The sequence below is a fragment of the Scyliorhinus canicula genome, unplaced genomic scaffold (assembly GCF_902713615.1).
Source record: "Scyliorhinus canicula unplaced genomic scaffold, sScyCan1.1, whole genome shotgun sequence".
NCBI lineage: Eukaryota > Metazoa > Chordata > Chondrichthyes > Carcharhiniformes > Scyliorhinidae > Scyliorhinus > Scyliorhinus canicula.
Window position 1 is genome coordinate 13,403 of NW_024055851.1, and position 26,670 is coordinate 40,072.

A 26,670-nucleotide genomic window follows, 5' to 3' on the forward strand; every position below is an offset into this window, starting at 1 on the left:
GTGTGGTAGTCACCACTAGTTGTATATTACATGTATTACGGCACTGCCCATATATTAAAGGTACAAGGGTAAATCCCTGCCTGCTGGCTCCGCCCAGTAGGCGGCGTATAAATGTGTGTGCTCTCCTGTGCTGCAGCCATTCTGGTTCCAGCTACAGGAGGCACAACATCTTGTGCAATAAAGCCTCGATTATTCCACTACTCTCGTCTTTGTGGTAATTGATAGTGCACCAATTTGTTGAGCAAGATTTTTTTTAAACGATGGATCTCCGCATCAAGCCTGATCGCCTGCAGCTGAGCCCTCAAGCAGCCAATGCTACGTCCGCCTTTGACCACTGGCTAGCCTGCTTCGAAAGCTACCTCAGATCAGCCGTTGAAGACCCCTTGGAGTCGCAGAAGCTCCAAGTCCTCTATTCACGGGTGAGCACTGACATTTTTCCTCTCATCCGGGATGTACCCACCTACTCCAAAGCGATGGAGCTCCTGAAGGGACATCACTTTCGACCGGTAAATCAAGTATACGCCAGGCACCTCCTGGCCACAAGACAGCAACTGCCCGGGGAGTCTCTGGACGATTTCTGGTGTGCCCTGCACATCCTAGGTACGAACTGTGACTGCCAGGTAGTTTCGGCAGTCCAGCACACAGAACTTTTAATTAGAGATGCTTACGGGCATGAAGTCTGCGTACGTCCGCCAGCGGCCAGCGTACCGCTCAATCTTGCTGGAACTAGGCAGCTTGCTAATTCATTAGAAGTGGCCTCCCGTAATGTGATACATGTGATGTTACGGTATGGGGGGAATTGTGGGGGTTATGGGGCTGTTAGTTGCATATTACTGCTTTTTGCTATACTTTTTGTTATATTTTCTGCAAAAAATTCCAATAAAAAAAAAAAGAAGTGGCCTCCCATAATGTTCAGTCCTACGCCCCCGACCGCGCGGCACCCTCGTGGGCATCGTGGGCCCCACCAACTGCCGACTCCAGCTCACCACAAGCCAGCCAGCCAACTCTGGGGGGCCACAAGTGTTATTTTTGCGGGCAGAAAAACATCCCAGGCAGCGCTGCCCGGCGCGGAGCGCGACCTGCAATGGGTGTGGGAAGAAAGGGCACTTTGCTTCTGTTTGTCAGGCCCGGTCAGTCGCCGCTGTTTCCAGGCCCGGCGTTCCTACACCCCCCACGTGTGACCCAGGGGCACCGCCATTTTCCCTTTTGCAAGCCACGTGCGGCCCTTGGGCACCGCCATCTTCCTCACCGCAAGCCACGTGCGGCCTGTGGGCGCTGCCATCCTCGCCGCCATTTTGTACGGCGCCTCAGGACCCCTGCTCGTCTGGCCACTCATCGCCTGCCACTACCTCTGCTATCGCTAACCAGCCCGGAACCTCCCTGCAGCTGCCGCAGATAGCCTCGATCACCCTGGACCAGTCCCGGCCCCGCAACTTTGCGACCGCAACTACAACGGTGAAGATCGATGGCACAAGATGTCCTGACTTTTTGACTCTGGGAGCACAGAGAGCTACATCCACCCCACTACGGTAAGGCGCTGCTCCCTCCCAGTACACGCCATCACCCAGAAAATCTCCCTGGCCTCCAGATCCCATTCTGTGGAAATCCGGCGGTACTGCATCGCGACCCTCACCGGCCAAGGCGTGAGCAACTTCCGGCTCTACGTCCTCCCCCACCTCTGCGCTGCCCTGTTACTCAGCCTGGATTTTCAGTGCCATCTCCAAAGCCTAACTTTAAAATTCGGCGGACCCCTAACCCCCCCCCCTCATCGTCTGCGGCCTCACGGCCCTCAAGGTCGATCCAGCTTTCGTGTTTGCAAACCTCTCCCCGGATTGCAAACCCGTCACCACCAGGAGCAGACTGTACAGTGCCCAGGACAGAACCTTCATCAGGTCGGAGGTCCAACGGCTTCTGCGGGAAGGAGTCATTCAGGCCAGGAACAGCCCTTGGAGAGCTCAAGTGGTGGTAGTGAAGACTGGGGAGAAGCACAGGATGGTCATTGACTACAGTCAGACCATCAATTGGTACACGCAGCTCGACGCATACCCCCTGCTGCGCATATCTGACATGGTCAATCAGATTGTGCAGTATCGAGTCTTTTCCACAGTGGATTTGAAGTCCGCTTACCACCAGCTCCCCATCTGCCCGGAGGACCACAAATACACTGCGTTTGAAGCAGATGGCTGCATCTATCACTTCCTTAGCGTTCCCTTCGGCATCACTCCCATCTTCCAGCAAGAGATGGACCGAATGGTTGACCGGTACGGACTGCGGGCCACCTTCCCGTACCTAGAAAACGTCACCATCTGCGATCACGATCATCAGGACCACAACGCAAACCTCCAAAAATTCCTCCAGACCGCCAAACTCCTTAATCTCACATGCGTGTTCCGCACCAACCGCTTAGCCATCCTTGGCTATGTTGTGGAAAATGGAGTCCTAGGGCCCGATCCCGACCGCATGTGCCCTCTCCTGGAACTCCCTCTACCCCACTGGCCCAAGGCCCTGAAACTCCTATTACGCTCAGTGGGTCCCTAATTATGTGGACAAGGCCCACCCACTCATTCAGTCCTCAGAGCTCCCCCTGGCGGCTGAGGCCCACCGGGCCTTCAACCGCATCTAGGCAGACATCATCAAGGCCGCGAAGCACATGCTCGACGAGTCCCTCCCCTTTCAGGTGGAGAGCAATGCATCGTAGCTCTGGCCGCCACCCTCAACCAGGCGGGCAGGCCCGTGGCCTTCCTTTCCCGCACCCTCCATGCCTCCGAAATTCAGTACTCCTCTGTCGAAATGGAAGCCCAAGCCATTGTGGAAGCTGTGCGACATTGGAGGCATTACATGGCTGGCAGGAGATTCACTCTCCTCACTGACCAACGGTCGGTTGCCTTCATGTTTAATAGCACACAGGGGGGCAAGATCAAAAATGACAAGACCTTGAGGTGGAGGATTGAGCTCTCCACCTATAATTATGAGATTTTGTATCGCCCGGGGAAGCTCAACGAGCCCCCTGATGCCCTATCCCGCGGTACATGTGCCAGCGCACAAGTGGACCGACTCCGGGCTCTCCACTATGACATCTGCCACCCAGGGGTCACCTGGTTCTTCCATTTCATCAAGGCCCGCAACCTGCCCTACTCCATTGAGGAGGTCAGGACCGTCACCAGAGACTGGCAAGTCTGCGCAGAGTGCAAGTCGCACTTCTACAGACCGGATAGAGCAAACCTGGTAAAGGCCTCCCGCCTCTTTGAGCGCCTCAGCGTGGACTTCAAAGGGACCCTCCCCTACACCAACCGCAACACGTATTTCCTGAATGTGATTGATGAGTACTCCCGTTTCCCTTTCGTCATCCCATGCCCCGATATGACTTCTGCCATAGTAATCAAAGCCCTGCAGTGTCTTCACTCTGTTCGGTTTCCCCACCTATATCCACAGTGATCAGGGATCCTCTTTTAGGAGTGATGAGCTGCGTCAGTTTCTGCTCAGCAAGGGCATCGCCTCAAGCAGGACAACCAGCTACAACCCCTGGGGAAATGGGCAGGTGGAGAGGGAGAACCAGGCCGCCCTATTAGCCCTGCGGTCTAATAATCTCCGGTCTCCCGCTGGCAGGAGGTCCTCCCCGACGCGCTCCACTCCATCCGTCCACTCCTCTGCACCGCGACTAATGAGACCGCTCATGAAAATGTGGTTGCCTTCCCCAGGAAGTCCACCTCCGGGGTCTCGCTCCCAACATGGCTGACAGTTCCTGGACCCGTCCTCCTCCGGAAGCATTTCGGACACATACGTCGGACCCCTTGGTCGAAAAAGTCCACCTCTTTCATGCAAACCCGCACACCCCGACAGGCGTCAGGACAGTCTCCCTCTGGGACCTGGCACCCGCTGGATCCCCACCCTCGACCTGACACCGCACTCCCCCCTCCCCCTGCTGCCTCATTCACCCCTGCGCCACTCACCTTCCCTCCAGCAAACCACACCGCAGCCCCCACCCCAGTGGGATCCGTCCTCCCACTGGTCCCTCTCAGGGGTGATGAAGACGAGGACAACACGCTCCTGGAGTCGCAGGTCACCAAGTTGGCGCCCACATCACCACCAGGACTGAGGCGATTGCAGAGGAGGGTCAAGGCCCCGACAGACTTAACTTGTAATGTTTTCCACCACCCCCGCCGGACTCTTTTTTTTAAAAACAGGGGGTGAATGTGGTAGTCACCACTAGTTGTATATTACATGTATTACGGCACAGCCCGTATTTTAGAGGTACAAGGGTAAATCCCTGCCTGCTGGCTCCACCCAGTAGGCAGCGTATAAATGTGTGTGCTCGCCGGTGCTGCAGCCATTCTGGTTCCAGCTACAGGAGGCACAACATCTTGTGCAATAAAGCCTCGATTATTCCACTACTCTCGTCTTTGTGGTAATTGATAATGCATCACTGTGTGACCGATTCCCATAGTTTCCCCACTCCCTGTGGGAGTGATTTCCACATCCAACACACTCCCTGTAGCAGCGAATGCCCTCTGGGAGTGAGTTCTTCATTCTCCCCACTCCATGTGCGAGCGAGTCCCACATTCTCCTCACTCCCCGAGCGAGCGGGCCCCACTTTCTCCCCAATCCCTGTGGGAGCAAGTCCTACATTCTCCCCAATACCTGTGGGAGCAAGTCCCACATTCTCCCCAAACCCTGTGGGAGCACGATCCACCTTCTCTCTATTCTCTGTGGGTATGAGTCCCACATTCACCCCACTGCCTGTGGGAGCGAATCCCTCTTTCTTCCTACTCCCTGTGGCAGAAAGTCCCGCATCCACCCCACTCCCTGTGGGATCATCTCCCACATTCTCCCTACTTCCTGTGGGAGCGAGTCTCATATTTGCCCCACCAACTGAGGAGCAAGTCCACCATTCTCCCTACTTCCTGTGGGAGCCTATCTCACTTTCTCCCCAGGCCTTGTATGAACAATTCTCACAGTCTTCCCATGCCCATTTGAACAGATACCCATATTCTCCCACTCTCTGTCGGAGCGAGTCTCACATTCTCCCGAGTCCCACACTCCCCACTCCCTGGGCGGGATTCTTGCAAAGCGGAGAATCGGCACCATTGGCGATGGCGTGGTTGGCGCAGCGCTGATCAGGATGTGCTCGACGGGGCCAGCCCGCCGTTTCTCGGTCCGGGATGGGCCGAGCGGCTGTCATAAAAAGGCAGAGTCTCGCTGGCTGAGAGCAGTGAGAACTCAGCGTGGAAGGTTAGAGTGGCAGCCTGTGGGGGGTGGGGGGAGGGGGGAGGGGAGACGGACCCCAGGGGGGGCCTCCAATGTGGCCAGGTCCATGATCGGGGTCCACCGATCGGCGAGGCGGACTCTCTGGCAGGGGCCTCCTTTTTTCCGCGCCGACCCCTGTAGCCCTGCGCCGTGTTGCGTTGGGGCCGGCGCGTTAAAGAAAGCCAGTGCGCATGCGCCCGTTGGCGCCGGTGCCACTGCGCATGTGCGGACCTCCCAGTGCCCAGTTGATGCCAGGATCAGCAGCCCAAGTGGCGGGAACCGCTCCAGTGCCGTGCTGGCCCCCTGTAGGGGCCAGAATTGCTGATCCTGAGGCCATGTTGATGCTGTTGAGAAACACAACAACGTTTCTGGCAGAGTCAACACTTAGCCTCAGGATTACAGAATCCCGCCCCTGTGGGAGTTAAGTCCCCCATTCTCCCTACTTCGTGTGGGAGCAAATCCCACTTTCTCTCTCCTTCCTGTGGGAGCAAATTCCATTTTCTCCCTACTTCCTGTGGGAGTGAGTCCTGCATTCACCCAACTGCCTGTGGGATCATCTCCCACATTCACCCCACCCACTGTGGGGAGCAAGAGCCCCGTTTCCCTACTTCCTGTGGGAGCAAATCCCACTTTCTCCCTACTTCTGTGTAATTGAGTTCAGCATTCACCACACTCACTGTGGGAGCAATTCCCAGATTCTCCCCAGGCCTTGTATGAACAATTCCCACATTCTCCCCGCACCCCTTGGGAGAGATTCCCACAGTCACCCCAAACCCATTTGAAGACATTCCCACATTCTCTCCACGCCCTGTGGGAGCTCGTCCCATATTCTCCCCACTCCCTGTGGGAGCTCGTCCCATATTCTCCCCACTCCCTGTGGGAGCTAGTCCCACATTTTCACCATGCAGATTTGAAGACATTCCCACATTCACCCCACTCCCCATGAGAGTGAGTCTCGCTTTCTCCCCACTCCCTCTGGGAGCGAGACCCACATTCTCCCCACTCCCAGTGGAAGCGAGTCAAATCACCCATTCTCCCCACTCCCTCTGCAATTATTTTCCACATTCTCCCCACTCCCTGTGAGACCGAATCCCATAATCTCCCACTCCCTGTGGGAGTGACTTGCGCATCATCCCCACTCACTGTGGAAGCGAGTAAAGACCCCCCAATCTTCCTACTTCCTGTGGGAGTGATGCGACCATCAATTCACACGAGACGATTAGTAGAAGTGAACAGTGGGTTTAATAAGCTAGATTTGTGCCTGCCTGCGACTGCTCTATACTGAGTGCCGCCTACAGGCTGCAGGTTTATATACCTCCCCCGAGGGGGTGGAGCCATAGGCAGAGCCCACAAGGGCATCAACATAATACAACGTAATGCAATACAGTGGTGAATAGCAGCAGCAATACGTTCACCACAGGGAGCGAATCCCACATTCTTCCTACTTCCTGTGGGACATTTCTCCACATTCTCTTCACTTCCTGTGGGACCAAGTCCCACATTCTCCCACTCCCTGTGGAACCTTCTCCCCACTCCCTGTGGAAGCGAGTTTCGGATTCGCCCCATTCCCTGTGGGATCTTTCCCCACTCCCTCTGCGATCGTTTTCCACATTCTCCCCATGCCTGTGGGACCGAGTCCAGCAATCTCCCACTCCCTGTGGGAGCGACTTCCACATTCTGCCCACTCCATGTGGAAGCGAGTTAAGTCCCTCATTCTTTCTACTTCCTGTGGGAGCAAATCCCACTCACTTCGTATTTCCTGTGGGAGTCAGTCCCACATTCTCCCCACTCCCCGTGGGGTCGAGACCCGCATTCATCCCAGACCCGCATTCATCCCACTCCCTGTGCGGCCGAGATCCGCATTCATCCCACTCCCTGTGGTGCCGAGACCTGCATTCATCCCACTCCCTGTGAGGCCGGCACCTGCATTCATCCCAGACCCGCATTCATCCCACTCCCTGTGGGGCAGAGACCCGCATTCATCCCAGACCCGCATTCATCCCACTCCCTGTGGGGCCGAGATCCGCATTCATCCCAGACCCGCATTCATCCCACTCCCGGTGGGGCCGAGACCCGCATTCATCCCAGACCCGCATTCATCCCACTACCTATGGTGCCGAGACCCGCATTCATCCCAGACCCGCATTAATCCCACTCCCTGTGAGGCCGAGACCCGCATTCATCCCAGACCCGCATTCATCCCACTACCTGTGGGGCCGAGATCCGCATTCATCCCAGACCCGCATTCATCCCACTCCCTGTGAGGCCGAGACCCGCATTCATCCCAGACCCGCACTCATCCCACTACCTGTGGTGCCGAGACCCGCATTTATCCCACTCCCTGTGAGGCCGAGACCCGCATTCATCCCACTCCCTATGGGGCCGAGACTCACATTCATCCCACTCCCTGTGCGGCCGAGACCCGCATTCATCCCACTCCCTGTGGGGCCGAGACCCGCATTCATCCCAGACCCGCATTCATCCCACTCCCTGTGCGGCCGAGACCCGCATTCATCCCACTCCCTGTGAGGCCGAGACCTGCATTCATCCCACTCCCGGTGGGGCCGAGACCCGCATTCATCCCACTCCCTGTGAGGCCGGGACCTGCATTCATCCCAGACCCGCATTCATCCCACTCCCTGTGAGGCCGAGACCAGCATTCATCCCAGACCCGCATTCATCCCACTCCCTGTGAGGCCGAGACCCGCATTCATCCCAGACCCGCATTCATCCCACTCCCTGTGCGGCCGAGATCCACATTCATCCCAGACCCGCATTCATCCCAGACCCACATTCATCCCAGACCCGCATTCTCCACACTACCTGTGGGGCCGAGACCCGCATTCATACCAGACCCGCATTCATCCCAGACCCGCATTCATCCCACTCCCTGTGAGGCCGAGACCCGCATTCATCCCAGACCCGCACTCATCCCACTACCTGTGGTGCCGAGACCCGCATTCATCCCAGACCCGCATTCATCCCACTCCCTGTGAGGCCGAGACCCGCATTCATCCCACTCCCTATGGGGCCGAGACTCACATTCATCCCACTCCCTGTGCGGCCGAGACCCGCATTCATCCCACTCCCTGTGGGGCCGAGACCCGCATTCATCCCAGACCCGCATTCATCCCACTCCCTGTGCGGCCGAGGCCCTGCATTCATCCCAATCCCTGTGCGGCCGAGATCCGCATTCATCCCACTCCCTGTGGGGCAGAGACCCGCATTCATCCCAGACCCGCATTCATCCCACTCCCTGTGGGGCCGAGATCCGCATTCATCCCAGACCCGCATTCATCCCACTCCCGGTGGGGCCGAGACCCGCATTCATCCCAGACCCGCATTCATCCCACTACCTATGGTGCCGAGACCCGCATTCATCCCAGACCCGCATTCATCCCACTCCCTGTGAGGCCGAGACCCGCATTCATCCCAGACCCGCATTCATCCCACTACCTGTGGGGCCGAGATCCGCATTCATCCCAGACCCGCATTCATCCCACTCCCTGTGAGGCCGAGACCCGCATTCATCCCAGACCCGCACTCATCCCACTACCTGTGGTGCCGAGACCCGCATTCATCCCAGACCCGCATTCATCCCACTCCCTGTGAGGCCGAGACCCGCATTCATCCCACTCCCTATGGGGCCGAGACTCACATTCATCCCACTCCCTGTGCGGCCGAGACCCGCATTCATCCCACTCCCTGTGGGGCCGAGACCCGCATTCATCCCAGACCCGCATTCATCCCACTCCCTGTGCGGCCGAGACCCGCATTCATCCCACTCCCTGTGAGGCCGAGACCTGCATTCATCCCACTCCCGGTGGGGCCGAGACCCGCATTCATCCCACTCCCTGTGAGGCCGGGACCTGCATTCATCCCAGACCCGCATTCATCCCACTCCCTGTGAGGCCGAGACCAGCATTCATCCCAGACCCGCATTCATCCCACTCCCTGTGAGGCCGAGACCCGCATTCATCCCAGACCCGCATTCATCACACTCCCTGTGCGGCCGAGATCCACATTCATCCCAGACCCGCATTCATCCCAGACCCACATTCATCCCAGACCCGCATTCTCCACACTACCTGTGGGGCCGAGACCCGCATTCATACCAGACCCGCATTCATCCCAGACCCGCATTCATCCCACTCCCTGTGAGGCCGAGACCCGCATTCATCCCAGACCCGCATTCATCCCACTACCTGTGGGGCCGAGATCCGCATTCATCCCAGACCCGCATTCATCCCACTCCCTGTGAGGCCGAGACCCGCATTCATCCCAGACCCGCACTCATCCCACTACCTGTGGTGCCGAGACCCGCATTCATCCCAGACCCGCATTCATCCCACTCCCTGTGAGGCCGAGACCCGCATTCATCCCACTCCCTATGGGGCCGAGACTCACATTCATCCCACTCCCTGTGCGGCCGAGACCCGCATTCATCCCACTCCCTGTGGGGCCGAGACCCGCATTCATCCCAGACCCGCATTCATCCCACTCCCTGTGCGGCCGAGGCCCTGCATTCATCCCAATCCCTGTGCGGCCGAGATCCGCATTCATCCCACTCCCTGTGGAAGCGACACAAGTCCACCATTCCCCCGACTTTCTGTGGGAGCGAGTCCCACATTCTCCCCACTCCTTGTAGGACCTTTCCCCACATTCTCCCCACTCGCTGTGGGACCTTTCCCTACATTCTATTCACTCTCTGTGGGAGTGAGTCCCACATTCTCCCCACTCCCTGTGGGACCTTTCCCCACATTCTCTTCACTCCCTGTGGAACCGAGTCCCACATTCTCCCCACTCCCTGTACAACCTTTCCCCACATTCTCCCCACTCCCTCTATGATCTTTCCCCACATTCTCTCCACTCTCTGTGGGAGCAAGTCCCACATTCTCCCCACTCTCCGTGGGAGCGAGTCCCACGTTCTCCCCACCCTCTTTGGTGGCAAGTCCGACATTCTCCCTACCTCCTGTGTGAGTGAGTTCCACATTCTCCCCACCCTCTGTGTGAACAAGTCTCCCATTCTCCCTATTTCCTGTGGGAGAAAATCTTTTCATCCTTCTTCCTGTGGGAGCGAATTCCACATTCTTCCCACCACCTGTGGGAGCGAGTCCCACTTTGTCCCCACCCCTTATGGGAGCATGTTCCACTTTCTCCCTACTCCCTGCAGAAGCGAGTTCCACATTCTCCCCACTCCCGAAGGTGAATGGTATACAGGAATTGCTGAAGGAAGCTGGATGGGAGGATGTGGTGATGGGATGAGATAATGAAGGGACGAGAGTTGGCTCGCGTGGGACATGAGTACCAGTTGAGCACAGTTGGGCCAAGTGGCCTGTCCTTGTGATCTTTTGATAACTCGTCTACTTGTTTATCTTTGCAAAGCAGGTGAGGATTTCTCCTCGGGGCTGGTGGCCCTTTACACCTTGGCTGTGGCGTCATCCTGTAATGACCCTGCCAATGTGATGGCGAATGGGAAGACCATCAATCTGATAGGGATACTGGAAGAAAAAGTAACACAGGAAATGAAACACATTGGTAAATATTACAGAGTTATTACTCTGACAACACAGCCCTCATTTTACACTGAGTGCCGATGTGAACTCTCATAATACAAGACGGAGTTAGATACAGGGTAAAGTTCCCTCAACACTATCCTCATCAAACATTTCCAGGACAGGTACAGCACGGGGTTAGATACAGAGTAAAGCTCCCTCTACACTGTCCCCATCAAACACTCCCAGGACAGGTACAGCACGGGGTTAGATACAGAGTAAAGCTCCCTCAACACTGTCCCCATCAAACACTCCCAGGACAGGTACAGCACGGGGTTAGATACAGGGTAAAGTTCCCTCAACACTGTCCTCATCAAACACTTCCAGGACAGGTACAGCACGGGGTTAGATACAGAGTAAAGCTCCCTCTACACTGTCCCCATCAAACACTCCCAGGACAGGTACAGCACGGGGTTAGATACAGAGTAAAGCTCCCTCAACACTGTCCCCATCAAACACTCCCAGGACAGGTACAGCACGGGGTTAGATACAGAGTAAAGCTCCCTCAACACTGTCCCCATCAAACACTCCCAGGACAGGTACAGCACGGGGTTAGATACAGGGTAAAGTTCCCTCAACACTATCCTCATCAAACACTTCCAGGACAGGTACAGCACGGGGTTAGATACAGGGTAAAGTTCCCTCAACACTGTCCTCATCAAAAACTTCCAGGACAGGTACTGCACGGGGTTAGATACAGGGTAAAGTTCCCTCAACACTATCCTCATCAAACACTTCCAGGACAGGTACAGCACGGGGTTAGATACAGAGTAAAGCTCCCTCTACACTGTCCCCATCAAACACTCCCAGGACAGGTACAGCACGGGGTTAGATGCAGAGTAAAGCTCCCTCTACACTGTCCCCATCAAACACTCCCAGGACAGGTACAGCACGGGGTTAAATACAGAGTAAAGCTCCCTCTACACTGTCCCCATCAAACACTCCCAGGACAGGTACAGCACGGGGTTAGATGCAGAGTAAAGCTCCCTCTACACTGTCCCCATCAAACACTCCCAGGACAGGTACAGCACGGGGTTAGATACAGAGTAAAGCTCCCTTCACACTGTACCAATCAAACACTCCCAGGCCAGGTACAGCACAGAGTTAGATACAGAGTAAAGCTCGCTGTACACTGTCCCCATCAAACACTCCCAGGACAGGTAAAGCATGGGGTTAGATACAGAGTAATGCTCCCTCTACACTGTCCCCATCAAACACTCCCAGGACAGGTACAGCACGGGGTTAGATAAAGAATAAATCTCCCTCTAAATATTTTGGTTTATTAACAATTAGACAGTTACATAGAAAAAACAGTCACAAGATACAATACCTTCAGTACACATGCACAGATAACCACCCCCGCCCCAAATGGCAGTCCCACACTGGCGGAAGAGCAGCTCCAACGAGCAACGCAGACCACCGAAAAGGGGCACGTCAACATAGGGCACAGTACGAGAGAGAGAGTAGAGAGGGGCAGCAGGGTAGCATGGTGGTTAGCATAAATGCTTCATAGCTCCAGGGTCCCAGGTTCGATTCCCGGCTGGGTCACTGTCTGTGTGGAGTCTGCACGTCCTCCCCCTGTGTGCGTGGGTTTCCTCCGGGTGCTCCGGTTTCCTCCCACAGTCCAAAGATGTGCGGGTTAGGTGGATTGGCCATGCTAAATTGCCCGTAGTGTCCTAATAAAAAAAGTAAGGTTAAGGGGGGGGTTGTTGGGTTACGGGTATAGGGTGGATACGTGGGTTTGAGTAGGGTGATCATGGCTCGGCACAACATTGAGGGCCGAAGGGCCTGTTCTGTGCTGTACTGTTCTATGTTCTATATATGTTCTAAAATATCCCCCTCTCCCCACAAAGGGGCCACAATGCAGCTCAAAATAATGAGCCATGAAACAGGCCACCGGCTAAAAGCCAGCGTATAGCCAATTTGTTCCCTCACAGCACGTATACAGTACAACAGAAAACAGTAGCATATCAAAAACATCTACTAAATACAGAAAACCGCCCATATACATACACAATCACCCCCTGTTCCTGCCCCCGGAAGGGGTTCCCAGTTAAATCCAAAACAACAGTTCCAGGCCGCTAGCCAGGAAGCCGGCAAACGGCCGCTTCATACATCAAAACCCCCCCCCCCCCCCCCCCTCCCCCCACCCCACCCAGCCCGGTAGCCTCACATTGGAGGAAAGGCTCCCTCCGCAAGGAGCTCAGACCACTGGAAAGATACACACCAGGGCGTGGCAGAGGAGAGAGGGGCCTTCCTTTACAGCAGTGTGGTAACCTGCCCAACCGTCAAGCAGAGCAGTTTAACCACATGGACAGAGACAACAGGAATAAATCAAACACAAAAGTCCAAAAATTCAGTCCTAGCGCAACAAAACAGTGACCGACACAAAACACGCTCATACCTGGTACAGCTTGAAAGGTTCACCAACAATCCAGCAGAAAATGGCCACCCGGTGACATGGCAAAGGCTAGGGGGAAACCCCAGATAGTCTCTCCGAGTTAGATACACTGCCCCCATCTAACAGTCCCAGGACAGGTACAATCCGAGTTAGATACACAGCCCCCATCTAACAGTCCCAGGACAGGTACAATCCGAGTTAGATACACTGCCCCCATCTAAAAGTCCCAGGACAGATACAATCCGAGTTAGATACACTGCCCCCATCTAACAGTCCCAGGACAGGTACAATCCGAGTTAGTTACACTGCCCCCATCTAACAGTCCCAGGACAGGTACAATCCGAGTTAGTTACACTGCCCCCATCTAACAGTCCCAGGACAGGTACAATCCGAGTTAGTTACACTGCCCCCATCTAACAGTCCCAGGACAGGTACAATCCGAGTTAGTTACACTGCCCCCATCTAACAGTCCCAGGACAGGTACAATCCGAGTTAGATACACTGCCCCCATCTAACAGTCCCAGGACAGGTACAATCCGAGTTAGATACACTGCCCCCATCAAACAGTCCCAGGACAGGTACAATCCGAGTTAGATACACTGCCCCCATCAAACACTCCCAGGACAGGTACAATCCAAGTTAGTTACACTGCCCCCATCTAACAGTCCCAGGACAGGTACAATCCGAGTTAGATACTCTGCCCCCATCTAACAGTCCCAGGACAGGTACAATCCGAGTTAGTTACACTGCCCCCATCTAACAGTCCCAGGACAGGTACAATCCGAGTTAGTTACACTGCCCCCATCTAACAGTCCCAGGACAGGTACAGCCCAGTGTTAGGTACAGAGTACAGCTCCCTCAACACTGTCACCATCAATCACTCCCAGGACAGGTACAGCATGGGGTTTGATACAGAGTAAAGCTCCCTCTACACTGTCCCCATCAGACACTCACAGGACAGGTACAGCACAGGGTTAGATACAGAGTAAAGCTCCCTCTACACTGTCCCCATCAGACACTCACAGGACAGGTAGAGCATGGGGTTAGATACAGAGTAAAGCTCTCTCTACACTGTCCTCATCAAACACTCCCAGGGCAGGTACAGCACGGGGTTAGATGCAATGTAAAGCTCCCTCTACACTGTTCCCATCAAACACTCCCAGGACAGGAACAATCCGAGTTAGATACACTGCCCCCATCAAACGCTCCCAGGACAGGTACAGCATGAGGTTAGATACCGAGTAAAGCTCCCTCTGCACTGCCCCCATCAGACACTCTCAGGACAGGTACAGCACGGGGTTAGGTACATCTAACACTCCCAGAACAGGTACAGCCCGGTGTTAGGTACAGAGTAAAGCTCCCTCTACACTGTCACCATCAATCACTCCCAGGACAGGTACAGCATGGGGTTAGATACAGAGTAAAGCTCCCTCTACACTGTCCCCATCAGACACTCACAGGACAGGTACAGCACGGGGTTAGATGCAGTGTAAAGCTCCCTCTACACTGTCCTCATCAAACACTCCCAGGACAGGTATAGCACGGGGTTAGGTACATCAAACACTCCCAGGACAGGTATAGCACGGGGTTAGGTACATCAAACACTCCCAGGACAGGTACAGCTCTGTGTTCGGAACAGAGTAAAGCTCCCTCTACACTGTCCCCATCAAACACTCCCATGACAGGTCCAGCACGGGGTTAGATACAGAGTAAAGCTCCCTCTGCATTGTCCCCATCAAACACTCCCAGGACAGATACAGCACTGGGTTAGATACAGAGTAAAGCTCCCTCTGCATTGTCCCCATCAAACACTCCCAGGACAGATACAGCACTGGGTTAGATACAGAGTAAAGCTCCCTCTACACTGTCCCCCATCAAAAACTCCCAGGACAGGTACAGCACGGGGTTAGATACAGAGTAAAGCTCCCTCTGCATTGTCCCCATCAAACACTCCCAGGACAGATACAGCACTGGGTTAGATACAGAGTAAAGCTCCCTCTGCATTGTCCCCATCAAACACTTCCAGGACAGATACAGCACTGGGTTAGATACAGAGTAAAGCTCTCTCTACACTGTCCCCATCAAACACTCCCAGGACAGATACAGCACTGGGTGGGATACAGAGTAAAGCTCCCTCTACACTGTCCCCATCAAACACTCCCAGGACAGGTATAGCACAGGGTTAGATACAGAGTAAAGCTCCCTCTACACTGTCCCCATCAAACACTCCCAGGACAGATACAGCACGGGGTTAGATACAGAGTAAAGCTCCCTCCACACTGTCCCCATCAAACACTCCCAGGACAGATACAGCACTGGGTTAGATACAGAGTAAAGCTCCCTCTACATTGCCAGCACAGGTACAGCACGGGGTTAGATACAGAGTAAAGCTCCCTCTACACTGTCCCCATCAAACACTCCCAGGACAGATACAGCACGGGGTTAGATACAGAGTAAAGCTCCCTCTACACTGTCCCCATCAAACACTCCCAGGACAGATACAGCACGGGGTTAGATACAGAGTAAAGCTCCCTCTACACTGTCCCCATCAAACACTCCCAGGACAGAGTACAGCACGGGGTTAGATACAGAGTAAAGCTCTCTCTACACTGTCCCCATCAAACACTCACAGGACAGGTACAGCACAGGGGTTAGATACAGAGTAAAGCTCCCTCTACACTGTCCCCATCAAACACTCCCAGGACAGGTACAGCACGGGGTTAGATACAGAGTAAAGCTCCCTCTACACTGTCCTCATCAAACACTCCCAGGACAGGTACAGCACAGGGTTAGATACAGAGTAAAGCTCCCTCTACACTGTCCCCATCAAACACTCCCAGGACAGGTACAGCACAGGGTTAGATACAGAGTAAAGCTCCCTCTACACTGTCCCCATCAAACACTCCCAGGACAGATACAGCACTGTGTGGGATACAGAGTAAAGCTCCCTCTACACTGTCCCCATCAAACACTCCCAGGACAGATACAGCACTGGGTTAGATACAGAGTAAAGCTCCCTCTACACTGTCACCATCAATCACTCCCAGGACAGGTACAGCATGGGGTTAGATACAGAGTAAAGCTCCCTCTACACTGTCCCCATCAGACACTCACAGGACAGGTACAGCACGGGGTTAGATGCAGTGTAAAGCTCCCTCTACACTGTCCTCATCAAACACTCCCAGGACAGGTATAGCACGGGGTTAGGTACATCAAACACTCCCAGGACAGGTATAGCACGGGGTTAGGTACATCAAACACTCCCAGGACAGGTACAGCTCTGTGTTCGGAACAGAGTAAAGCTCCCTCTACACTGGCCCCATCAAACACTCCCATGACAGGTCCAGCACGGGGTTAGATACAGAGTAAAGCTCCCTCTGCATTGTCCCCATCAAACACTCCCAGGACAGATACAGCACTGGGTTAGATACAGAGTAAAGCTCCCTCTGCATTGTCCCCATCAAACACTCCCAGGACAGATACAGCACTGGGTTAGATACAGAGTAAAGCTCCCTCTACACTGTCCCCCATCAAACACTCCCAGGACAGGTACAGCACTGGGTTAGATACAGAGTAAAGCTCCCTCTACACTGTCCCCATCAAACACTCCCAGGACAGATACAGCACTGGGTTAGATACAGAGTAAAGCTCCCTCTACACTGTCCCCATCAAACACTTCCAGGACAGATACAGCACTGGGTTAGATACAGAGTAAAGCTCCCTCTACACTGTCCCCATCAAACACTCCCAGGACAGATACAGCACTGGGTTAGATACAGAGTAAAGCTCCCTCTACACTGTCCCCATCAAACACTCCCAGGACAGGTACAGCACGGGGTTAGATACAGAGTAAAGCTCCCTCTACACTGTCCCCATCAAACACTCCCAGGACAGGTACAGCACGGGGTTAGATACAGAGTAAAGCTCCCTCTACACTGTCCCCATCAAACACTCCCAGGACAGGTACAGCACGGGGTTAGATACAGAGTAAAGCTCCCTCTACACTGTCCCATCAAACACTCCCAGGACAGGTACAGCACGGGGTTAGATACAGAGTAAAGCTCCCTCTACACTGTCCCCATCAAACACTCCCAGGACAGATACAGCACGGGGTTAGATACAGAGTAAAGCTCCCTCTACACTGTCCCCATCAAACACTCCCAGGACAGATACAGCACGGGGTTAGATACAGAGTAAAGCTCCCTCTACACTGTCCCCATCAAACACTCCCAGGACAGATTCAGCACTGGGTTAGATACAGAGTAAAGCTCTCTCTACACTGTCCCCATCAAACACTCACAGGACAGGTACAGCACAGGGTTAGATACAGAGTAAAGTTCCCTCTACACTGTCCCCATCAAACACTCCCAGGACAGGTACAGCACGGGGTTAGATACAGAGTAAAGCTCCCTCTACACTGTCCTCATCAAACACTCCCAGGACAGGTACAGCACAGGGTTAGATACAGAGTAAAGCTCCCTCTACACTGTCCCCATCAAACACTCCCAGGACAGGTACAGCACAGTGTTAGATACAGAGTAAAGCTCTCTCTACACTGTCCCCATCAAACACTCCCAGGACAGATACAGCACTGGGTGGGATACAGAGTAAAGCTCCCTCTACACTGTCCCCATCAAACACTCCCAGGACAGATACAGCACTGGGTGGGATACAGAGTAAAGCTCCCTCTACATTGCCAGCACAGGTACAGCACGGGGTTAGATACAGAGTAAAGCTCCCTCTACACTGTCCCCATCAAACACTCCCAGGACAGATACAGCACTGGGTTAGATACAGAGTAAAGCTCCCTCTACACTGTCCCCATCAAACACTCCCAGGACAGGTACAGCACGGGGTTAGATACAGAGTAAAGCTCCCTCTACACTGTCCCCATCAAACACTCCCAGGACAGATACAGCACGGGGTTAGATACAGAGTAAAGCTCCCTCTACACTGTCCCCATCAAACACTCCCAGGACAGATACAGCACTGGGTTAGATACAGAGTAAAGCTCCCTCTACATTGCCAGCACAGGTACAGCACGGGGTCAGTTACAGTGTAAAGCTCCCTCTACACTGTCCGCATAAAACAACAGCCCCAAGCACCCTCTCTATTTGCCAATCAGTTCACAATTTATAACCAGTTCAGCGTGTAGGGGTCCCAGGTTACAACGGTTGTTGAGATTGCCGTGTCTGGCCTCTCACGCCCAACTATCTCTCTCCCTGTTTGTATCTTTCTGGCTCTATCTTTCTCTGCCTCTTTTTCTATCTCTCTCTCTCTGACACTCTATCTGTATCTTCCTCTGTTTGTCTTTTTGTCTCGCGCCCCACATATCTTTCTTTCTCCCTCTTTCACTCTGTCTCATTGCTCCGTCCGTCTCTTTCTCTTTGATCTTTCTTTCTGTCTCTCTCTCTCTCTGTCCCTCCAACTCTGTCAACTGCTCCCTGTCTCCCTCTCTGTCATGCTTGCGATCTTCCTCTGACTGGCCGCACTGTCTTTCTTTCTTTGTTCCTTTCTCTCTGCCTGTCCATCATTAGCCCTTTCTATGTCTGTTTCACTGTCTCTCTATATTCATAACCGTTGACTGATATTGTCCTGTTTAGAAGCCACCGGTTTCCCACTCTCTAACTACTACCAGGTTAGCCTGGACGTGCTAACCCTCTGCGTGATGAACAGACATGTTTCACCTTGCTCAGTCCGGATTCTCACCCGTGCCGTGGACGAGGAGAAATTCACACATGGATCGGAATTTTCAGTAGGTATGAAATCCAATCCTGGACTCTAGTTGTCTCCCTGTCTCTAGTTGTCTCTCTGTCTCCAGTTGTCTCCCCTGTCTCTAGTTAGTCTTCCTGTCTCTAGTTAGTCTCCCTGTCTCTAGTTAGTCTCCCTGTCTCTAGTTGTCTCTCCCTGTCTCTAGTTAGTCTCCCTGTCTCTAGTTAGTCTCCCTGGGCGAAATTCTCCCCCCCCCACGACGGGTGGGAGAATAGCGGGAGGGCCTTCCCGACTTTTTTGACGCCCTCCCGCTATTCTCCCCCCCCCCCCGCCGAAATCCCGACACGAATCGCTGCCGCCGTTTTTTTACGGCCGGCAGCGATTCACAGCTGTTAGAAGGGCCGAAGTCCCAGCCCTTTACGACCTTTTTACGAATGGCAAACACACCTGGTCCTGCCATTCGTAAAAACGTCGTGACCACCTGGAAAAAAATAACCATGGCACCGATTGGCACGGCAGTACCACGGCCGTGCCAAGGGTGCCATGGGCCCGCGATCGGTGCCCACCGATCGCGGGCAGCGGGCCCGATGCCCGCGCACTATTTGTCCTTCCGCCGCCCCGCAGTATCAATACGCGGGGCGGCTGAGGGGCAACCCGGACCGCGCATGCGCGGGTTTCGCGCAAAAACGCGATGACGTCACCCGCGCATGCGCGGGTGGAGTCTTCCCACCTGCGCATGCGCGGCTGACGTCATATGACGCGTCAGCCGGCGCTAAGTCCGACAAGCGGGTTTAACGATTTTCGTTAAGCCCGACTTGTCGGGGCCTCCGACGTCGGGCTGCTAGCCCCGACGGGGGACCAGAATCGGTCCCCCGTCGGGAAGGGGCGCGATGCCGTAAAACCCGCCCGGGTTTTACGGCAGTTTGACGATTTCTCCCGTTTTGGGAGAATTTCGCCCCCTGTCTCTAGTCGTCTCTCCCTGTCTCTAGTTAGTCTCCCTGTCTCTAGTTGTCTCTCTGTCTCTAGTTGCCTCTCTGTCTCTAGTTGTCTCTCCCTGTCTCTAGTTGTCTTCCCGTCTCTAGTTGTCTTCCCGTCTCTAGTTGTCTCCCCGTCTCTCGTTGTCTCCCCCTGTCTCTTGTTGTCTCCTCCGTCTCTAGTTGTCCCTCCCTGTCTCAAGTTAGTCTCCCTGTTTCTTGCTGTCTCCCCCTGTCTCTAGTTGTCTCTCCCTGTCTCTAATTAGTCTCCCTGTCTCTAGTTGTCTCTCCCTGTCTCTAGTTGTCTCCCCCTGTCTATAGTTAGTCTCCACCTGTCTCTAGTTGTCTCTCCCTGTCCATAGTTAGTCTCCCTGTCCATAGTTAGTCTCCCTGTCTCTATTTGTCTCCCCCTGTCTCTATTTGTCTCCCCCTGTCTCTAGTTATCTCTCCCTGTCTCTAGTTAGTCTCCCTGTCTCTAGTTAGTCTCCCTGTCTCTAGTTGTCTCTCCCTGTCTCTAGTTGACTCTCCCTGTCTCTAGTTGTCTCCCCCTGCCTCTAGTTAGTCTCCCTGTCTCTAGTTAGTCTCCCTGTCTCTAGTTGTCTCTCCCTGTCTCTAGTTGTCTCCCCCTGTCTCTAGTTAGTCTCCCTGTCTCTAGTTAGTCTCCCTGTCTCTAGTTGTCTCTCCCTGTCTCTAGTTGACTCTCCCTGTCTCTAGTTGTCTCCCCCTGTCTCTAGTTAGTCTCCCTGTCTCAAGTTGTCTCTCCCTGTCTCTAGTTCATCTCCCTGTCTCTTGTTGTCTCTCCCTGTCTCTAGTTGTCTCTCCCTGTCTCTAGTTAGTCTCCCTGTCTCTAGTTAGTCTCCCCCTGTCTCTACTTGTCTCCCCCTGTCTAGTTGTCTCCCCCCTTCCCCTAGTTAGTCTCCCTGTCTCTAGTTAGTCTCCCTGTCTCTAGTTGTCTCCCCCTGTCTCTAGTTGTCTCCCCCTGTCTCTAGTTGTCTCTCCCTGTCTCTAGTTAGTCTCCCTGTCTCTAGTTAGTCTCCCTGTCTCTAGTTAGTCTCCCTGTCTCTAGTTGTCTCTCCCTGTCTCTAGTTGTCTCTCCCTGTCTCTAGTTGTCTTCCCTGTCTCTAGTTGTCTCCCCCTGTCTATAGTTAGTCTCCACCTGTCTCTAGTTGTCTCTCCCTGTCCATAGTTAGTCTCCCTGTCTCTCGATGTCTCTCCCTGTCTCTAGTTAGTCTCCCTGTCTCTAGTTGTCTCTCCCTGTCTCTAGTTGTCTCCCTGTCTCTAGTTAGTCTCCCTGTCTCTAGTTAGTCTCCCTGTCTCTAGTTGTCTCCCCCTGTCTCTAGTTAGTCTCCCTGTCTCACGTTGTCTCTCCCTGTCTCTAGTTCATCTCCCTGTCTCTTGTTGTCTCTCCCTGTCTCTAGTTGTCTCTCCCTGTCTCTAGTTAGTCTCCCTGTCTCTAGTTAGTCTCCCCCTGTCTCTACTTGTCTCCCCCTGTCTAGTTGTCTCCCCCCTTCCCCTAGTTAGTCTCCCTGTCTCTAGTTAGTCTCCCTGTCTCTAGTTGTCTCCCCCTGTCTCTAGTTAGTCTCCCTGTCTCTAGTTGTCTCTCCCTGTCTCTAGTTAGTCTCCCTGTCTCTAGTTAGTCTCCCTGTCTCTAGTTGTCTCTCCCTGTCTCTAGTTGTCTCTCCCTGTCTCTAGTTGTCTTCCCTGTCTCTAGTTGTCTCCCCCTGTCTATAGTTAGTCTCCACCTGTCTCTAGTTGTCTCTCCCTGTCCATAGTTAGTCTCCCTGTCCATAGTTAGTCTCCCTGTCTCTAGTTAGTCTCCCTGTCTCTATTTGTCTCCCCCTGTCTCTAGTTATCTCTCCCTGTCTCTAGTTAGTCTCCCTGTCTCTAGTTGTCTCTCCCTGTCTCTAGTTGTCTCCCCCTGCCTCTAGTTGTCTCCCCCTGCCTCTAGTTAGTCTCCCTGCCTCTAGTTAGTCTCCCTGTCTCTAGTTAGTCTCCCTGTCTCTAGTTGTCTCTCCCTGTCTCTAGTTGTCTCCCCCAGTCTCTAGTTAGTCTCCCTGTCTCTAGTTAGTCTCCCTGTCTCTAGTTGTCTCTCCCTGTCTCTAGTTGACTCTCCCTGTCTCTAGTTGTCTCCCCCTGTCTCTAGTTAGTCTCCCTGTCTCTAGTTGTCTCTCCCTGTCTCTAGTTAGTCTCCCTGTCTCTAGTTAGTCTCCCTGTCTCTAGTTGTCTCTCCCTGTCTCTAGTTGTCTCCCCCAGTCTCTAGTTGTCTCCCCCTGTCTATAGTTAGTCTCCACCTGTCTCTAGTTGTCTCTCCCTGTCCATAGTTAGTCTCCCTGTCCATAGTTAGTCTCCCTGTCTCTAGTTGTCTCTCCCTGTCTCTAGTTGTCTTCCCTGTCTCTAGTTAGTTTCCCTGTCTCTAGTTGGTCTCCCTGTCTCTAATTGTCTCTCCCTGTCTCTAGTTAGTCTCCCTGTCTCTCGATGTCTCTCCCTGTCTCTAGTTAGTCTCCCTGTCTCTAGTTGTCTCTCCCTTTCTCTAGTTAGTCTCCCTGTCTCTAGCTAGTCTCCCTGTCTCTAGTTGTCTCCCCTGTCTCTCTTTGTCTCTCCATATCTCTAGTTGTCTCCCCATCTCTAGTTGTCTCCCCTGTCTCTAGTTGTCCTCCCCTGTCTCTAGTTGTCTCCCCCTGTCTCTAGTTTGTCTCCCTGTCTCTAATTGTCTCCCCCTGTCTCTAGTTATCTCCCCCTGTCTCTCGTTGTCTCCCCCGTCTCTCGTTGTCTCCCCCTGTCTCTCGTTGTGTCCCCCTGTCTCTCGTTGTCTCCCCCTGTCTTTAGTTAGTCTCCCTGTCTCTAGTTAGTCTCCCTGTCTCTAGTTGTCTCTCTGTCTCTAGTTGTCTCCCCCTGTCTCTAGGTAGTCTCCCTGTCTCTCGTTGTCTCCCCCTGTCTCTCGTTGTCTCCCCCTGTCTCTCGTTGTCTCCCCCTGTCTCTCGTTGTCTCCCCCTGTCTCTCATTGTCTCCCCCGTCTCACGTTGTGTCCCCCTGTCTCTCGTTGTCTCCACCTGTCTTTAGTTAGTCTCCCTGTCTCTAGTTAGTCTCCCGGTCGCTAGTTAGTGTCCCTGTCTCTGGTTGTCGCTCTGTCGCTAGTTGTCTCCCCCTGTCTCTAGTTGTCTCTCCCTGTCTCTAGTTGTCTCTCCCTGTCTCTAGTTAGTCTCCCTGTCTCTAGTTGTCTCTCTGTCTCTAGTTAGTCTCTCCCTGTCTCTAGTTGTCTCCCCATCTCTCGTTGTCTCCCCCTGTCTCTCGTTGTCTCCCTGTCTCCTGTTGTCTCCCCCTGTCTCTAGTTAGTCTCCCCATCTCTCGTTGTCACCCCCTGTGTCTAGTTAGTCTCCCTCTCTCTAGTTGTCACCCCCTGTCTCTAGTTAGTCTCCCCGTCTCTCGTTGTCTCCCTGTCTCTAGTTAGTCTCCAGTTCTCTCGTTGTCTCCCTGTCTCTAGTTAGTCTCCCTGTCTCTAGTTGTCTCTCTGTCTCTAGTTAGTCTCCCTGTCTCTAGTTAGTCTCCCTGTCTCTAGTTAGTCTCCCTGTCTCTCGCTGGCTCCCCGTCTCTAGTTAGTCTCCCTGTCTCTAGTTGTCTCTCCCTGTCTCTAGTTAGTCTCCCCATCTCTCGTTGTCTCCCCCTGTCTCTAGTTAGTCTCCCTGTCTCTAGTTGTCTCTCTCTGTCTCTAGTTAGTCTCTCTGTCTCTAGTTAGTCTCCCTATCTCTAGTTGTCTCTCTCTGTCTCTAGTTAGTCTCCCTGTCTCTAGTTAGTCTCCCTGCCTCTAGGTAGTCTCCCTGCCTCTAGTTGTCTCCCCTTGTCTCTAGTTGTCTCCCCCTGTCTCTTGTTATCTCCCCCTGTCCCTTATTGTCTCCCCCTGTCTCTCATTGTCTTCCCCTGTCTCTTGTTGTGTCCCCCTGTCTCTAGTTGTCTCCCCCTGTCTTTAGTTAGTCTCCCTGCCTCTAGTTGTCTCTCTGTCTCTAGTTAGTCTCCCTCTCTCTAGTTGTCTCTCTGTCTCTAGTTAGTCTCCCTGTCTTTAGTTAGTCTCCCTGCCTCTAGTTGTCTCTCCCTGTCTCTAGTTAGTCTCCCTCTCTCTAGTTGTCTCTCTGTCTCTAGTTAGTCTCCCTGTCTCTAGTTGTCTCTCCCCATCTCTAGTTAGTCTTCCTGTCTCTAGTTAGTCTCTCTGTCTCTAGTTAGTCTCCCTGTCTCTAGTTGTCTCTCCCTGTCTCTAGTTTGTCTTCCTGTCTCTAGTTTGTCTTCCTGTCTCTAGTTAGTCTCTCCCTGCATCTAGTTAGTCTCTCCCTGTCTCTAGTTGTCTCCCCATCTCTCGTTGTCTCCCCCTGTCTCTCGTTGTCTCCCCGTCTCCCGTTGTCTCCCCCTGTCACTAGTAAGTCTCTCCGTCTCTAGTTAGTCTCTCCGTCTCTAGTTAGTCTCTCCCTGTGTCTAGTTGTCTCCCCATCTCTCGTTGTCTCCCCCTGTCTCTCGTTGTCTCCCCGTCTCTCGTTGTCTCCCCCTGTCTCTAGTTAGTTTCCCCGTCTCTCGTTGTCTCCCCCTGTCTCTAGTTAGTCTCCCCTGTCTCTAGTTGTCTCTCCCTGTCTCTAGTTAGTCTCCCTGTCTCTACTTGTCTCTCCCTGTCTCTAGTTGTCGCTCCCTGTCTCTAGTTAGTTTCCCCGTCTCTCGTTGTCTCCCCCTGTCTCTAGTTAGTCTCCCCGTCTCTTGTTGTCTCCCTGTCTCTAGTAAGTCTCCCTGTCTCAGGTTGTCTCTCCCTGTCTCTAGTTAGTCTCCCTGTCTCTAGTTGTCTCTCTGTCTCTAGTTAGGCGCCCTGTCTCTAGTGATCTCTCTGTCTCTAGTTAGTCTCCCTGTCTCTAGTTAGTCTCCCTGTCTCTCGCTGACTCCCCCTGTCTCTAGTTAGTCTCCCTCTCTCTAGTTGTCTCTCCCTGTCTCTAATTAGTCTCCCCATCTCTCGTTGTCTCCCCCTGTCTCTAGTTAGTCTCCCTGTCTCTAGTTGTCTCTCTCTGTCTCTAGTTAGCCTCCCTGTCTCTTGTTGTCTCCCTGTCTCTAGTTAGTCTCCCTGTCTCTAGTTGTCTCTCCTTGTCTCTAGTTAGTCTCCCTGACTCTAGTTAGTCTCTGTGTCTCTCGTTGTCTCTGTGTCTCTCATTGTTTCCCCCGTCTCTAGATGTCTCCCCGTCTCTCGTCTCCCCCTGTCTCTTGTTGTCTCCCTCGTCTCTAGTTGTCTCCCCCGTCTCTAGTTTGTCTCCCTGTCTCTAGTTGTCTCCCCGCCTTTCGTTGTCTCCCCCGTCTCTAGTTATCTCCCCCTGTCTCTAGTTGTCTCCCCCTGTCTCTCATTCCCCCGTCTCTCGTTGTCTCCCCCGTCTCCCCCTGTCTCTCATTGTCTCCCCCTGTCTCTCGTCGTCTCCCCCTGTCTCCCGTTGTCTCCCCCTGTCTCTCATTGTCTCCCCTGTCTCTCGTTGTCTCCCCATCTCTCGTTGTCTTACCCTGTCTCTCGTTGTCTCCTCCTGTCTCTCGTTGTCTCCCCCTTCCCCTGTTTCTAGTGCATATGCAGACATATACAGATGAAACATACGAACTCTCATACATACAGATGTACAGACTTCTACAGAAGTGTACACTACACACACACAGACATAGTAACACAGGAACATATACAGGCATTCACATGCACATGCATTTATATTGATAGACACACACACTGGACACATATACAGACCCACGCCCACATACACAGGCACACCATCACAAGCCCACACACACCACACATGCATCTGCAGTCCCATTAAACCCACACAAGCACACACATACATGGGCACATCTATACACACAGAGACGCATACAGACACACACATTGACATATACAAACAGAGACACACACATATATTCAGACCCACAGTGACACACATCGACCCACAGCAAAGAATGGGAGACACACACACACAAAACCACAAGTATACAGACACGCAAGCCACTTACACACATGCGCACATTTGCAGACACACACACATACACACACATACATTGAAACACATGCGTCGAGATGCCAAGTGTTCGCAGGCATCCACAAAGACAGGTACGCAAAATAATATAAAATCTTTGGAAATGAATGACAGCTATGTCAACGACTGTTGTGCAGACTCTAACCTATTAATGGACTGAATGTAAACTTGAACTTGGATCTCACTCTCACTTCCCATATAGATACAGGATCTGTCGCTGCACTGGCTTTGAGGTGTGTGAAACAGGCAGGAACCATTCAGAACACAGTGAACGTAGGGGACGCTTTGACGAAGGTGCTGACTCAGATACTTGAACATGTGAAGGACGATGGGCTAATTGGCAACCTCTATAGCACAGGGGAGGCCATGCAGGTAACGCAAGCAGACACGCTCACTCAAACAGAGGGCAGAGCTTCACACCACCCCCGCCACTCGGGCTTTTAGACTGTGAGACGGCCAGGGAGCACATAGAACATTTCCCTCTGGGCTCCAGCCTACCCTGACCTTACAGTGATTTCATGCTGGGGGTGGGTGGGGCAAGCTAGATTGGCCACTCACCCACGCCCCAGTTGAGACCTGTAAGTGACGGATTATTGACCAATTCTGGATCATCTCCTGCCCAGCTTCAGTTTCGAGGCTGGCGGAATTTCCCAGGTTCAGGCCTCATGTGTGAGGGGGGTGCGGCGGCGGGTGGACGTGAGGGGGGCAGAGGTGAGGGGGCCAGAGGTGAGGGGGGCAGAGGTGAGGGGGGCAGA

At 53.5% G+C, this 26,670-nt stretch overlaps 1 protein-coding gene across 1 annotated transcript in view; it reads left to right on the top strand.

The window, feature by feature from the left end:
- Positions 1–26,359, top strand: part of LOC119961218 (transcobalamin-1-like) — a 37,648-nt gene extending 11,289 nt beyond the window's left edge. The window contains exons 3-5 of the mRNA XM_038788664.1: positions 10,633–10,782; positions 18,804–18,959; positions 26,118–26,359. Of these exons, the coding sequence (XP_038644592.1) occupies positions 10,633–10,782; positions 18,804–18,959; positions 26,118–26,359 (548 nt within the window). The remainder of the gene's footprint in view (positions 1–10,632; positions 10,783–18,803; positions 18,960–26,117) is intronic.
- Positions 26,360–26,670: the final 311 nt, after the last annotated feature.